We start from the raw sequence: 15,423 nt of genomic DNA, 5'->3' as shown, positions 1-15,423 counted from the left end.
CAGCGCAGCCATTGGCTCCCGCTTCTGTCAGTTAAATCCAATGACCTGGGGGCGGGGCTGAGTCCAGCATTCGTGTCTCTGGATGGAAATGCTGGACTCGGGAACGTGCCCGCAAGGTAACCCCCTCGGGAAAGCGCTTTTCCTAGGGGGTTATCTGATGCGGGGAGGAGCCGCTGGGGGACCCCAGAAAAGGATGTTCAGGGCCACTCTGTGCAAAATGAGCTGCACAGTGGAGGTAAGTATGACATGTTTGTGATTTAAAAAAAAAAAAAGCCGATCCTTTACAATCACTTTAAATCTTCTGCCCTTGTTCTTGTTTTGACTTTAGATAGTAAAACACTTTTTTTTCTGCCAGTAAATACCTTATACAACCCACTTCCAGGGATATGCAATTAGCGGACCTCCAGCTGTTGCAGAACTACAAGTCCCATGAGGCATAGCAAGACTCTGACAGCCAAAGCATGACACCCAGAGGCATGATGGGACTTGTAGTTTTGCAACAGCTGGAGGTCCACCAATTGCACATCCCTGGGTCTCTACTAAAAAAATGTATATGTTTGGGGGTTCCAAGTAATTTTCTAGCAAAAAAAAAAAAAAAAAATGATTTTAACTTGAAACCAACAAATGTCATAAAAAGGTTTAGTGTTTAAGTGGTTAAACTTTCCTCATTTACGCAGGAAGTCTGTTCCATTGACAAATTGTTACAATGTTTATACTTAAGTTCAACTGATAAAGAATGATAAAGAATTCTTGGCAGACTGCCCAGTTTTTTTTTCTTCCTTTCTTTTGAGGGCTGTGGCTTCAGAAGAGGAGAGAGAATTCTTTGCATAGCAAGAATCGTGAAACACTTTAGTCTGGATCACAACGGGAAAAAATTGTGATAACGATTCTTGACAATTAATTGTGCAGCTCTAAATCACAGTATATATAAAATAATATGCAAAGTGGTTGGAGGGAAGCTTCAGAATGGCAAAGATGTTTTTATTACAAATGATGTGAGCGGACTGCAGTTCCTCTTTAAGAAGCACAGGGGAGACCTTCATCAGGATTGCCTGGTATTACTTTATTTAAAGCTGCAGATTAGAATATATTAGGGATGCACCGATACCGGTGTTGATGCCGAGTATTCTCACAAGTACTCGAACTCGTAAAAATACTCCAATACCCAAAACTGATACCTCTGCTGTGCGATTTGAGCCCCATACAAAGTGAACAGACTCGAAAAGCATGTGATTTGAACAGGAATGCAGTGTGACTCCTGTCTGAATCGCATGCGGTTTCCCGCACCGCTCCTGTGTGTCTTGTCATGGTAATTCCAGCCTGGCTTCACACAGAAGTGGTTGGGAAAACCGCATGCGATTTGGAGAGGAATGTCATTTTGTATGGGCTTAAATTGCACCGCAAAGGTATCGGGACTCGGTATCAGCACGTACTTAAACTCGCCAGTAAAAAAATGGTATCAGTGCAATCCTACAATATATTGGTGATTTGTACAGATTTTGTTTGATTTTTGTAAAATAATAAACATGTCATACCTGCTCTGTGCAAGGGTTTTGCCCCGATCCTCCTCTTCTGGGGTCCCCTGGTGGCGCTCCTGGCTCTTCCCCTTCATCGGCTGCCCCCACAGAGAGCCGCTCTCCCTCAGGGCACTCCTGCAGGCGCGCTCTCGAGTCCTGCTGCTGCATCCATTGACACAGGCAGCAGAACTCGGCCCCGCCCCCCGACTCCCGTGTCACTGGATTTGATTGACCGCCAATGGCTCCTGCTGCTATCAGTCTGTTCAATGAGGACCCGAGACAGCGGCTGGAGCTGCTGGGCTCGTTCTCTGCTGGAACGATTGGGTTCAGGTAAGGAAAAGGGGGACTCTGGGGGCAGCAGCAGCACAGAAGGTTTTACACCTTAATGCATAGAATGCAAACCAATGAGACTTTACGACTTTAACCACTTGCCGACCAGGCGCCGTCATTATACTGTGGCAGGTCGGCACGATCCCGTGAGCCGTCGTAGCTGTACGTCGGCTCCTTTAAATGGGATAGCAGGCGTGCGTGCCTGCTGCACTGTGGGGGTGCCGATGTTAGTGGCTGAGGGTTGCGATGACCGCCGGCCACAAGCGATCGCGGGCACGGGAGGCAGAACAGGGACGTGTGTGTGTGTGTGAACACACACATCCTGTGCTGTTCTGTGAGGAGAGACAGATCGAGAGTTCCCAATAGTTAGGAACCAGGATCTGTCAATTTCTCTCTAGGTCAGTCCCCTCCCCCTACAGTTAGGAACACACAATAGGGAACACAATTAACCCCTTGATCGCCCCCTAGTGTTAACCCCTTCCCTGACATTTTTACAGTAATCCATGCATTTTTATAGCACTGATCGCTGTATAAATGCCAAAGGTCCCAAAAATGTGTCAAAATTGTCCGATGTGTCTGCCATAATGTCGCAGTCCAGATAAAAATCGCAGATCGCCGCCATTACTAGTAAAAAAAAAAAATAATAAAAATGCTATAAATCTATCCCTTATTTTGTAGAAACTATAACTTTTGCGCAAACCAATCAATATATGCTTATTGCGATTTTTTTTTTTTTTTTTTTTTTTTTTTAAATTATGTAGAAGAATACATATCGGCCTAAACTGAGAAAAATTTTTTTTATTTATTTTTTTTTTTTTTTAAATGGGGATATTTATTTTAGCAAAAAGTACAAAATATTGTGTGTTTTTTTTTTTTTTTTTTTTTTTTTTTTTCAAAATTGTCTTTTTTTGTTTATAGCGCAAAAAATAAAAAATGCAGAGGTGATCAAATACCACCAAAAGAAAGCTCTATTTGTGGGGAAAAAAAGGACGTCAATTTTGTTTGGGTGTAACGTCGCACGACCGCGCAATTGTCAGTTAAAGTGACGCAGTGCCGAATCTCAAAAAATGGCCTGGTCTTTCAGCAGCCAAATCTTCCGGGGCTGAAGTGGTTAAATGATTGGTTTTACTTCCATTCTAATGACAGACATCACTGAGCAGGTTAACAATAACCAGGCAGACCAGATGTGAAGAGACGGAATGAAGCAAATCTGTTTTCTATACATCACATCTGGATGAAGCTGCAGGAACATAATCAGAATACATAGAAATGAAGAGGGGGGGGGGGGGCTTTAAATGAAGCACAATGTAGAGCCTCCATCCCTGGTTTGGGTTGAGAATAAAAGGAAGTGGGGACTTTAAATGAAGCAATCAGAATAAGTGAGCCTGTAGTCTGTTGATTGTGGATGTCTGACCTCCAGGTTATCAGCCCTTCCCTGTCTCTATAGGACATGATCTGTACAGAGATCTGACGGCTCACCTTCCTCTCACCTTCACATACCTCTCTTCCTGTCTGATAACCTTCTAATAACCGGGCTCTGTAGGGACGAGGTCAATAAAAAACCAGAAATGATAAAAGTAATATGAAATGTTTTATAACCTGCATGATTACAGTCACTCTTCATGTCTGATTTGGTTTCTGCAGTTATTATATATACCAGTTAGAAATACTAAAGTCTTGTGTTTTTTTTTTTTTTTTCATTTAACCACTTAAGCCCCGGACCATTGGGCTGGCCAAAGACCAGAGCGTTTTTTGCGATTCGGCACTGCATCGCTGTAACTGACAATTGCGCGGTCGTGTGACGTGGCTCCCAAACAAAATTGACGTCCTTTTTTCCTCCACAAATAGAGCTTTCTTTTCGTGGTATTTGATCACCTCTGCGGTTTTTATTTTTTGCACTATAAACAAAAAAATAGCGACAATTTAGAAAAAAAACGCATTATTTTTTACTTTTTGCTATAATAAATATCCCCAAAAAATATATAAAAAAACATTTTTTTCCCCCTCAGTTTAGGCCGATATGTATTCTTCTATATATTTTTGGTAAAAAAAAATTTGCAGTAAGCATTTATTGATTGGTTTACATAAAAGTTATAGCGTCTACAAAATAGGGTATAGTTTTATGGCATTTTTATTAAAAAAAAATAATTTTTTAATAGTAATGGCGGTGATCAGCGATTTTTACCGTGATTGCAACATGGCGGACAGAACGGACACTTTTGGCGCGATTTTTGAACCATTGTCTTTTATACAGCAGTCAGTGCAATTTAAAAATGCACTGATTACTGTGTAAATGTGACTAGCAGTGAAGAGGTTAACACTACGTGGCGCTGTAGGAGTTAAGTGTGTCCTAGGGAGTGATTCTAACTGTGGGGGGGGGGGGGCGGCTATGTGTGACGCGACACTGATCACCGCTCCCGATTACAGGGGGCGGTGATCAGTGTCCTGTCACTAGGCAGAAAAGGGAAATGCTTGTTTACATCAGCATTTCCCCGTTCTTCCTCTCCGTGAGACGATCGCGGGTATCCCCGCGGACATTGAGTCCGCGGGACCCGCGATCACACTCACGGAGCTCGCGGCGGGTGCAAGCGTTATGGCACGGCGGCAGATTTAAAGGGACGTACCTGTTACGCCCATTTGCCTGGTTTGTGCCATTGTGTCGACGTAGATCTACATGCGGTGGTCGGCAATCGGTTAAAAATAACAAACGTGTTATACTTACCTCCTCTGTGTAATGGTTTTGCACAGAGCAGCCCAGATCCCCCTGTTCTCGGGTCCCTCGCCGGCGCTCCTGGTTCCTCCTAGTGCCCCCACAGCAAGCAGCTTGCTATGGGGCCCCCCCGGGACGAGCCGCTGCTCTGTGTGTCCATTCAGACATGGAGCTGTGGCTCGGCTCCACCCCCTCTGTGTCCTCATTGGCTCACTGACTTTGGCAGGAGCCAGTGGTGCCCACTGTGTGTCTCAGCCAATCAGGAGGGAGAGTCCCGGAGAGCCGAGTCTCTTGTGCAACGCTGATATAGAGGGGGCTCAGGCAAGTATTAGGGGGGCTCCTGCACACATTTTTATCTTAATGCATAGAATGTATTGCGATAAAAAACCTTCTGCCTTTACAACCACATTAAAGCTTGGATATTTATTATAAGTATTGACATTTATTTGTATGTTTATATTCCATCCAAGCTCTACACATGAGCACATTGTAGGAATTCCAGCGGCATCTATGAATAGATGTGAATCTGCACACATGAGCTTTTTAGTTGGAGATTAGTAGCCATAGGACAAGGTTGGCCTGTCTGATCTTCTCTCAGCCTGCAGTGTCTGGTGGTGCCTCATAGACTGGAGATATACTTCTGATTGTACAAACCATCATCTAATGTCTACGGGCACTGGCCAAATTCCAAACCAAGTATGGGCTAGCTGGTTGTACATAAGTCAATCGATGTACATCCAGCCCGTCAGGTTTTTCCACAAAGATCAGCGCTGTTGGCTATAGCCGGCAACACTACTCATTGTATTCTTCCGGCAGTGAAGGCTGACCACCGACAGCATACAGTACCGTAGCGGGAGTCATTCCCTCATTCACATCAAATGTTTGGATGGGGGAACTGCTGTATTTTTCTTCATTTAACCTATTGGTTGAACAGAAAAAAAAAGACTAATGTATGGCCAACCCTACATAGCTTTGCCTACAGAGCACAGCCCTATCTGGAAGGGGAGGAGACCTGACTAATCTCTGCTGCAGTTCAGTAACACTTACTAGTCTTGTCCCTCCTCCAGCCTGTGACTGGACAGTGAAAGGAGAAGCAGCAGAATGATGAGCTCATCTCTCTGTCACTCTGCTCTCTCCTCCTTTCAGCATGTGCCGCAGTGGTCATGTGCCAAGAAGGCTCAACTCAATGGATCCTTGCACTAGCACACCGATCTTGCCAGTAAATGGCTGTACAGGAGGGGGGGGGGGCGCGCATGTCAGCACAAGTTTATTTAGAGCAGGCTGAGTTCCCAGCACAGCCAGAAAGCTGACCATGCTGTGCGCTCATTACTAGTGTGGTCAGTTTTTAATAGGAAAACAGGGGCTGGCAGGAACACGCAAAGGAAGCAATACAAAGAGAACAGGAGTCTTTCTCATACAAGGACATGGTACAGCAGCCACATATCAGGAATATGAAATGTTGGGTTTACCTATTCTTTAATGATTACAGAGCTTAGTGCTTTGTATTTATACCCGGAGTTCATCTTTAATTTACATGTGAGGAAAGCAAATTTGCTTTGATCAGTCAACACTCACATTGCCAAACCAGCTAGATCAGTGACTGCGGGCGGTGCTGGATGGTTTCCCAAAAAGGGTGATAATGCAATTTGAATAAAAAGGAGAGTTTAAAGAGAAGTATGAGATTTTTATTATTTTAGAATTATACTTACTTGGGTGGATGCTGCATCTGTCCCCCACCGGCCCTAAGGCTGAGAACAGCGCGATCGAACACAGCCGATCGCTCAGTTCTGAGAGCTCCCTGAGCAGAGAGCTGGTGACTGCAGCGCTAGGCTGTTTAGTGGGGGGGAGGTTTGGATCGGCTCGCTGAGAGGCTGAGCTGGGTGTCGGTCCAGTCATGTGGGTAGATCCTGACCATATGGTCGGGATCAGGGTGGATTTGATTTAAATCCAAGTTTTAAATCATGATTTAAATCGCTAGTAAAAAGTCTTGATTTAAATCAACTCAATTGAAATCATCATTTTTAAAGAGGACCTGTCATCTCTGTCCCGCAGCTCCTCCCCCTCTGATCCTCTGTTGGCTCGCCGACAGTCTCATTCACTTTAATGGGACGGCTGGTGATGCAGCAGTGACACCACAAGGTGAGGGGCGTGGCGGCAGCGGGTGATTGGATGCCCGCTAACGGGCGCTGCCATGATGGATCTGATATGACAGGTGCTCTTTAAATGTAAGGACTTATTCTTGCTGGTAGTTAGAATCTTTAATATTTGCAAACCAAATGAAGGTTTCCTATTTAAAATTAATAAGCTGTCAGGTTAGTAAAACAGCGATATCAGAACCGATTCAATCATACAGTTTGTAGTGTACATAGATTTGCAAAACAATAGGATAAAGGAATATTTGTGAGCTTTGTTTTATCTCATGGTTACAGTGAAATTGTGTGAATACATCCATGCAGTGCATGTTATCTCAGCTTGCAGAGCTTGGATTCACTGAATGAGTTTACCAAAAATGTAAATATTGCAGAATATACAGCCTCATGCTACATAACTAAGCTCCATTTCATGCTGAATAAACTAAATTATTAATGTATTCAAAATTGAAAACTGTGTTTAGATTTTTACTCCAAAAGCATTTTGTTGAAATAAAAAAAAAAAAGAAAAATCGATTTTATCCACCCTGGTTGTGATCCTTCCTGAGCCTGGACTGGCCCTGTAATAACAGCTGACAACGGGCTTCAGTCTGCTGTCTACTGAAAACGGGTCACAGGATTGCAGAACAAACGTTTGCTGTACTCCTCCTTTATAACAGACCGTGTACCTGGTGTGTGTAACAATCTCACTGGTAAATCGCCACAAGGCAGGTCCTCTGTAATGTGAAAATGTAGGGAAAACTCCAACAGGGCTCTCCATTGTCCGATTCATGAGTGACATTTACACTAATTACACATTGTGTGTTTCCAGTTCCTTCTCCCCTCGTGTTCCTGCAGCCAGCAATTTCACTTCTTGTATTTCACAATCATCGGAGCGCGGTCACTTTGCCCTGATAACGAGGTCCGATAAACGGACGCACACATTACCACCTGTGCATTTCTTTACATGGCCCTCTATTTAGTCTCTCCGACACAATGTATCATTATATACACAATCCGTCCCGATTATGTAATATATATATATATACAGAGAATGGTGACTGCGTGTTTCTGGCTCCCACTCAATAAATAACACGTCATTAGTTTTGTCTTTTTGTTATTTGTGTCTTCTTATCGCTGCCGCCACCGCCTGCCCCCCACCCCCACCCCACCCACCCAATCCAGGCCGCTTCTATTAAGTGTGTACCATTTGTATCCCCAGGTCCTGAGTCCAACGTATAAACAAAGAAATGAAGATTTTCGGAAACTCTTTAAACAACTGCCAGATACAGAGCGTCTCATTGTTGGTAAGAAGCCAGAAGCAAGCCGTTCAGTTTGTACTGTGATCCCGGCTCATTCAGAGATGCTTTTGAGATGCCGACATTGTGTGTGTGTGTGTGTGGGGGGGGGGGATTTACTAAGACTGGAGCACTCACAATCTGGTGCAACTATGTATGGGCAGCCAATCGGCTTTTAACCTCAGCTTGTTCAATTAACCGATAAGGTCCACCCTATAGAAGTTTTACTGCTACAGGGCGGCACCTCTACACCAGATCACTTATGTGTATGTGTGTGTATGTATATATATGTATGTGTGTATATATTGTGTGTGTGTGTGTGTACCGAGTGCTTCCGAGCGGCTCCGAGTGTCATCGGCGCCCCTGCACCTCTGGCCAAATGTGGTACTGCACGCCCCAGAGACTTGAATCCTGCTCTGTCTTGCAAGACAACGCTCGCAAACCAAGTCAGGATTTAAAAAATAAAATAATACCTCCTATTGCGAAACGATTGTAAACCGCGTTACTTGCAATCTGAGGTATTACTATGTGTGTGTATGTATATGTGTGTATATATATATATGTGTGTGTGTGTGTATATATATATATATATATATACACACACACACACACACACAATCCAGCTCTTTCGGGTAGGGGGCGCACTGTTGGCAGCACGCTCCCGCTATGATCACACACAGCAGGAGCCCAGCGGCGGGTACCGCAGACTCGATGTCATCCAGCAGAGAGGCAGAACTGTGGTCTGTCTATGTAAACAAGGCAGATCACTGTTCTGACTGGAGGGAAGGCATGGATCCTGTGTCGGAATGTCCACCACAATATCGCAGTCCCGTTTATAAGTTGCTGATCGCTGCCATTACTATTAAAAATAAAAATAAAATACCCCATAGTTTGTAGACGCTATAACTTTTGTGCAAGTTTTTTGCCTTTTAGCTATACTTTCATACAGTAAATTTAAAAATTGAGCTATAGACAAACAATACTGAAAATCAATTAATAAAAAGAATCAATAAAAATCAATAAATAAAAGAAAATTGTAATAAATTTGTGCAAATATGCATTGCCTACACAATTACCTAAAAAAAAAAAAAAAAAAAAAAAAGAATATTAATACATTTTAATAAAAAAAGCACAAAAAATTTAACAATTTCATGTATAAAATTTAAAATTAAATAATATTACCTCTAGTTCTTCATTTATTTGCATTTATTTGGTGCCGACACCAGGTTGCTGCGTTCAGAGCTGCATATCTCTGGCCCTGGTGTGGGCGTTTATAATGGTGTTTCAATAAATGATGGTATGATTTACTAATCATGCGTCTGGCTACTTTGTGTCTTTCTCAATATTTTCCTTTACTTGCTGCATTTTTAAAGGAATAAAACAAGAGATTATTTGCACGTAGTGCAGGGATGTACTTTTTTTTTTTTTTTTCACTTTTCCCAGACTTTCACTGTATGTGTAACAATCTATATGTTTACATTCTAAGGGGCCATCTGTGGTTATTATTTGCAGCTTTGGTCACCCCTCGCTTACCACCAAGACCTTCATCACCTCTTCTGTCCAGCAACTTTGTACAATTTAACTTCAAAAGTCACTGCCATCAGGAAATTGCCGGTCTGAGAAATTTTATCTAGGCGTTTAAGTGATATTCAGCCCTGGAAGGATTTATCTGCTTCCTGACCAGGCCATTTTTTTTGCAATGCAGCACTGCGTTACTTTAACTGACAATTGCGCGGTCGTGCGACGCTGTACCCAAACAAAATTGTCCCAGATGTCCTTTTTTTTCCCACATATAGAGCTTTATTTTGGTGGTATTTGATCACCTCTGCAATTTTTACTTACTGCTATAATTTCCACAAAAAAAAATGTATTCATCAGTTTAGACCCATATGTATTCTGCTACATATTTTTGGTAAAAAAAAAAAAAATCGCAATAGGCGTATGATTGGTTTGCGCAAAAGTTATAGCGTCTACAAAATAGGGGAAAGATTTAGGACTTTTTATTTTTTTAATTGTTTTTACTAGTAATGGCGGCGATCTGTGCTTTTTTTTTTTTTTGCAAAACTGCGACACTTTGGCGGACAAATCTGACCCTAAGTGACACTTTTTGGTGACCACTGACACCAATACAGTGCTATAAAAATGCACTGATCACTGTATAAATGGCACTGGCAGAGAAGGGGTTAACACTAGTGGTGATCAAAGGGTTAAGTGTTCCCTAGGGAGGTGCTTTCTAACTGGGGGGAGGGGAGGGGGGGGGGGGATGGGGCCCAGTGGGAGTAGAGAGAAATTGCTGTTCCTGATCACTAAGAACAGCTGATCTCTCTCCCCTCCCCTGTCAGAACGGGGATCCACCTTGTTTACAAAGGCTGATCCTTGTTCTAAATCTCTTTCCCACAGACATCGAGTCCGCTGGATCCACGCTGAGCTCCCGCGCACATGTGCGCAAAAGCCAGTGCACGAACCGACGTACTGGTACGGTGATTTGCGCAGCTGAGCCAACTTGCTGCAGTATACCTGTGGTGGCTGGTCGGCAACTGGTTAAATTCTTGTTGTTTTTTTTTTTGTGTTTTAAAAATAACAAACATGTTGTAATAAATTAAGGAGAAAGCAAAAAAGTTCCAAAGAAATAGCTTCTTTCTAGCTTAAGCAGCGCTCCAAAAAAACACATAAAGTTCAAAAGGAAAAAAAAACACTCCAAAAATAAAAAAGTTGTGACAGTCCAGGTGTTGAGTAATTTTGTCAGAAGATAGTTCATATCATTGCAGAAATGTTCCACCGTCACATCTTGTGATTCCACTCCCTATAGGAACTGCACTCACCGGAATCCTAATTATCAATCGCCTTAGTGAATCAATCCAGCTTCATCTCAGAAACTCAAGGACATAAGCGTGCGATTTCAGTAACGATTAAATCGACAAGAGATATGGCGTCCTGATCCTGAACATTCCGGACTGTACACACCCGCAATCCTCTTATTCCACTCAAGCATATGAATCCTCATAGTGTGAAAGTGCAAACTTTTATTAACCCAAAAACACCCAACCCTTAAGCTATTGCACTTACACTAAGATATATTTATTTCAATTAAAATATACACTGCTGGTGAAAGCCGTTCCGATAATCTCACCACCTCAGAAAGAAACAGATCGTTCGTGGTGGTTCCCGGGAGAGACTCTGAACAAACAACCCCAGTGCAGCAAGCCCTGTGGTCTCCCCTAGACGTGTTTCCACATTCTGTCTTTGTCAATAGATGCCAGCCTATGGACAAAGACAGAATGTGGAAACACGTCTAGGGGAGACCACATGGCTTGCTGCACTGGGGTTGTTCCGAGTCTCTCCCGGGAACCACCACGAACGATCTGTTTTTCTGAGGTGGTGAGATTATCGGAACAGCTTTCACCAGCAGTGTATATTTTAACTGAATGCTGTTTTAAATATATCTTTGTGTAAGTGCAATAGCTTAAGGGTTGGGTGTTTTTGGGTTAATAAAAGTTTGCACTTTCACACTATGAGGATTCCTTTTCCTTCTATATGCTTGAGTGGAATAAGAGGATTGCGGGTGTGTTCAGTCCGGAATGTTCAGGACGCCATATCTCTGTCGATTTGATCGTTACTGAAATCGCACGCTGATGTCCTTGAGTTGCTGAGATAAAGCTGGATTGATTCACTAAGGCGATTGATAATTAGGAGTCCGGTGATTGCAATTCCTATAGGGCAGTGATGGTGAACCTTGGCACCCCAGATGTTTTGGAACTACATTTCCCATGATGCTCTTGCACTCCTCAGTGTAGTTGAGCATCATGGGAAATGTAGTTCCAAAACATCTGGGGTGCCAAGGTTCGCCATCACTGCTATAGGGAGTGGAATCGCAAGGTGTGACGGTGGAACATTTCTGCAATGAACTGTCTTATAACAAATTACTCAACACCTGGACTGTCACAATTTTTATATTTTTAGAGTGCTGGTTGCTCATATGCATTTTTTTTTTTTTCTTTAGAACTTTCTTTGTGTTTTTTTTTTTTTTGAGCGCTGCTTAAGCTGGAAAGAACCTATTTCTTTGGAACTTTTTTGCTTTCTCCTTAATATTTGATTATAGCAGCTGCTTAGTTCAATTTACTTCTTATCTTTGGCGATGGATAAGTGACCCTGTTTGCTTTTACTTCTTGAATAAACATGTTATCCTTGCTCTGCACAGAGCAGCCCCAATCCTCCTCTTCTCAGGTCCCTCGCCGGGGCTCCTGGCCCCTCCCTCCTGCCGAGTCCCCCCACAATAAGCAGCTTGCTATGGGGGCAGCCGAGCGATTGCTCTATGTGACCATTCAGACATAGAGGCGCGGCTTGGCCCCACCCCTCTCTCTCCTCGTTGGCTCGCTGACTTTGATTGACAGCAGTGCTAATGTCACCTGCTGCTGTCTCAGTCAATGAGGCTGCAATGCATAGAACGCATTAAGATAAAAATCCTGCCTTTGGAACCACGTTAACGCACAGGTTGGTTTATGGTTTGATCTTTAGCAGCTGTAGTGTTTCATAGAAAAGGGAGACAGATCTCTGAATGGCTATATAACCTGTGATGTGCCTGGTCCAATCTGCTCCCCCCCCCACATCAAAAAGAGAAACCTAAACAAAAGGAAGGAGCCTCCATTGAGCTAAAAATGATGGCAACTGGAAAACACAAGAATTGGACCCATGGCAACAATCAGATTGCAGTTTTCCATAGTATAATCTGTTTGTTTTGCTCCTTTAAATCAGTAAAATGTACTGGAACAATTTCCTGTTTAAAAAGATAAAAAGGGTAGAGTTGCATTTTCGGTATGTTGACTTGCTGCTGCGTCTCTGTGTGTTTAGACTATTCGTGTGCTCTGCAGAGGGACATTTTACTACAGGGGCGCCTCTACCTGTCTGAGAACTGGATCTGCTTCTACAGTAACATCTTTCGCTGGGAGACTCTGGTCAGTAAGATACAAATCTTTTTTTTGTCCTTTTCTCTTTGTGTGTCCTTTGATGGCATTTTATGTATAGGACGGGTGGTGGTGTATGTGTTACCTACTTTAAGTTTTCCACCTACACATGGTGAGAGGCTCCAGGATTTGTGTCCGTCTCCGATATTAATAAATTCTGTTGTGGATCCTTGAGTCTGGAGGCTTGGTTGAGCTTTGGGTGGGATAATTCCTCCATTCCTAGGTTTGTGTTTTACCTGTTGGCCGTCCACAGGCCTTTTTTTTTAATCTGAACGATCGGAGCTTGCTCTTTTTGCTGTAAGACCCCTTTCACACTAGCGTAAAAATAGCACCTGTAAAGCGCCTGAAAAGCGCCTCTCATGCCTCCCCAGTGTCAAAACCCGAGTGCTTTGACACCGGGGCGGTGCGCTCGCAGGGCGGGAAAAAAAGTCCTGCAAGCCACATCTTTGGGATGGTGCAGGAGCTCCCGAAATGCCCTTCCCATTGAAATGAATGGGCAGCGCTGCCGAAGCGCCTGCAAAGTGCTTTGGCAGTGCCAAAACGCTGGCACTTTTAACCCTTTCCTCGGCCGCTAGCGGGGGTTAAAAGCGACCGAAAAAGCGCCGCTTTAACAGAGGTAAAGCGCCACTAAAAGTAGCGGCGCTTTACTGCTAACGCTGGCAGCGCCCCAGTGTGAAAGGGGTCTTAGAGTTTGCTGCTGAGTGAAAAAGCTGAATCACCAAAAAGGTACCAGAGATGCCTGTTTGCTTTGGGGAACCCATTAGGGGGCACCCTGTTAATCTCTTCCTGTCATGTCACGACACTACAGGAAGCCTGAAAAAATCTCTCCAAAGTGAGGGAAATGCCCTCTTGTAACTGCAGCAAGTGCCCCTATTGGGGGATTCCCTCTCTATTCTTTCTATGTCCTGGTGACAACCCAAAGTTTGGTATTCTTTCTCACCTTCAGTTCCAGTAACAATGGCTGCAAGGTCAGATAGAGGGGGCGAATATTAGAGATGCACCGAAATTTTGGCGACCGATAATGCTGTTTTCGGCGGTTTGCCGACAGTGAAAAAGGTGCCAAAAATTGACACCAAAAATGCATGCAACTTTACTGTGCTTGTGGTGTGTTTTTTTTCATAGGTCATGTGACTCGAGAACCACATCAGAAACCTTAACACGGGTGCGTTATTGATGCGTTTTTGGAGCGTGTTTTTTTTTTTTTTTTTTTTTTTTTTTTAACCAACCAAAAATGCAGCAACCAAGATTTTTAACACTTAATGGATGCGCAACGTACCAGTGTGAAGTGATGCATTTTCAACTGTGTTTACTCTTTTTAAATCATAATCACAACAGAAACTACCCAAATGACCCTGATCAAAAGTTTACATACCCTGGAATGTTTGGCGTTGGTACAGACAGAGAAGGTGGCACACACACAGGTTAAAATGGCAATTACAGGTTAATTTGCCACATGTGTGGCTTTTAAAATTACAATTAGTATCTGTGTATAAATAGTCACTGAGTTTGTTGGCGCTCACATGGATGCACTAAGCAGGCTAGACACTGAGCCATGAGGAGGTAGAAAAGAACAGTCAAAAGACCTGTGTAACAAGGTCAAGGAACTTTACAGAGATGGAAAAGGATATAAAAAGATATCCAAAGCCTTGAATAAGCCAGTCAGTACTGTTCAGTCACTTAATACAAAGTTGAAAATGTGGGGATCTCTTGATACCAAACCAAGGTCGGGTAGATCAAGAAACATTTCAGATACCAAGGCCAAACATTCCAGGTTATGTAAACTTTTGATCGGGGTCATTTGGGTAGTTTTTCTGTTTTTTTTTTTTTTTTTTTTTTTTTTTTGTGGTTATGATTTAAAAAATGTAAACAGTTGATTTATAATAAATGGCTTCAGCCAAACACTAACCATAAGGGAAAGAAAAGTTTTTGTGTTATCATTCATATTCTCTGAAAATGGCCAAGAAATCATAAATTCTGCCAGGGTATGAAAACTTATGAGCACAACTGTATATATCTATCTATAGATAGATTGATTTATTTTTAGTTTTTTCAAACTTTTGGTTTCGGCACCAAATTTTCCTTTCGGTGCACCTCTATTGAATATCCCCTGCGGGGACACAGCGATATAAAGAATGATAGAGTTACTAACCCCTCACCACTCTATTTAAAGCAAAATGAAAAAGTTTTGGCTTTAGATATGCTTTAATCAACAGTGGTTCTAAGGCATCGCTCACACGGGCGCACAGTAGCGTACGTCTGTGCATGGGGTGTGTTTGCCCAGACGGGGATGGACAGGTGTTCTGTGCATTCCCGTGCGGGCAGTCCCATTCATTTCAGTTGGGGCGCAGTGGCTGCACAGACAGATTTGACAGCTGTGTGAGTGCACAGTCCCAAACAACACACACGCTCTGTGTTCAGGGCTGTGCACCCGCACTCGCATGGCTGTCAGGTTGGAAGCAGCGGCTGTGTAGCCATTGC

General features: G+C 43.2%; 1 protein-coding gene across 6 annotated transcripts in view; it reads left to right on the top strand.

Annotated features, from left to right (window-relative positions):
- The window catches only part of GRAMD1B (GRAM domain containing 1B), a 392,941-nt gene that overhangs the window by 336,831 nt on the left and 40,687 nt on the right, over positions 1 to 15,423 (top strand). For all 6 annotated transcript variants that reach the window (XM_073603510.1, XM_073603511.1, XM_073603514.1 and 3 more), the window contains 2 exons: positions 7,909 to 7,993; positions 12,833 to 12,936. In XM_073603510.1, the coding sequence (XP_073459611.1) occupies positions 7,909 to 7,993; positions 12,833 to 12,936 (189 nt within the window). The remainder of the gene's footprint in view (positions 1 to 7,908; positions 7,994 to 12,832; positions 12,937 to 15,423) is intronic.

Source organism: Aquarana catesbeiana, linkage group LG10 (assembly GCF_042186555.1).
Source record: "Aquarana catesbeiana isolate 2022-GZ linkage group LG10, ASM4218655v1, whole genome shotgun sequence".
In the NCBI taxonomy this organism is placed as follows: domain Eukaryota; kingdom Metazoa; phylum Chordata; class Amphibia; order Anura; family Ranidae; genus Aquarana; species Aquarana catesbeiana.
The sequence above is the reverse complement of the archived record's forward strand: the minus strand, read 5'-3'. Positions and strand labels throughout refer to the sequence as shown.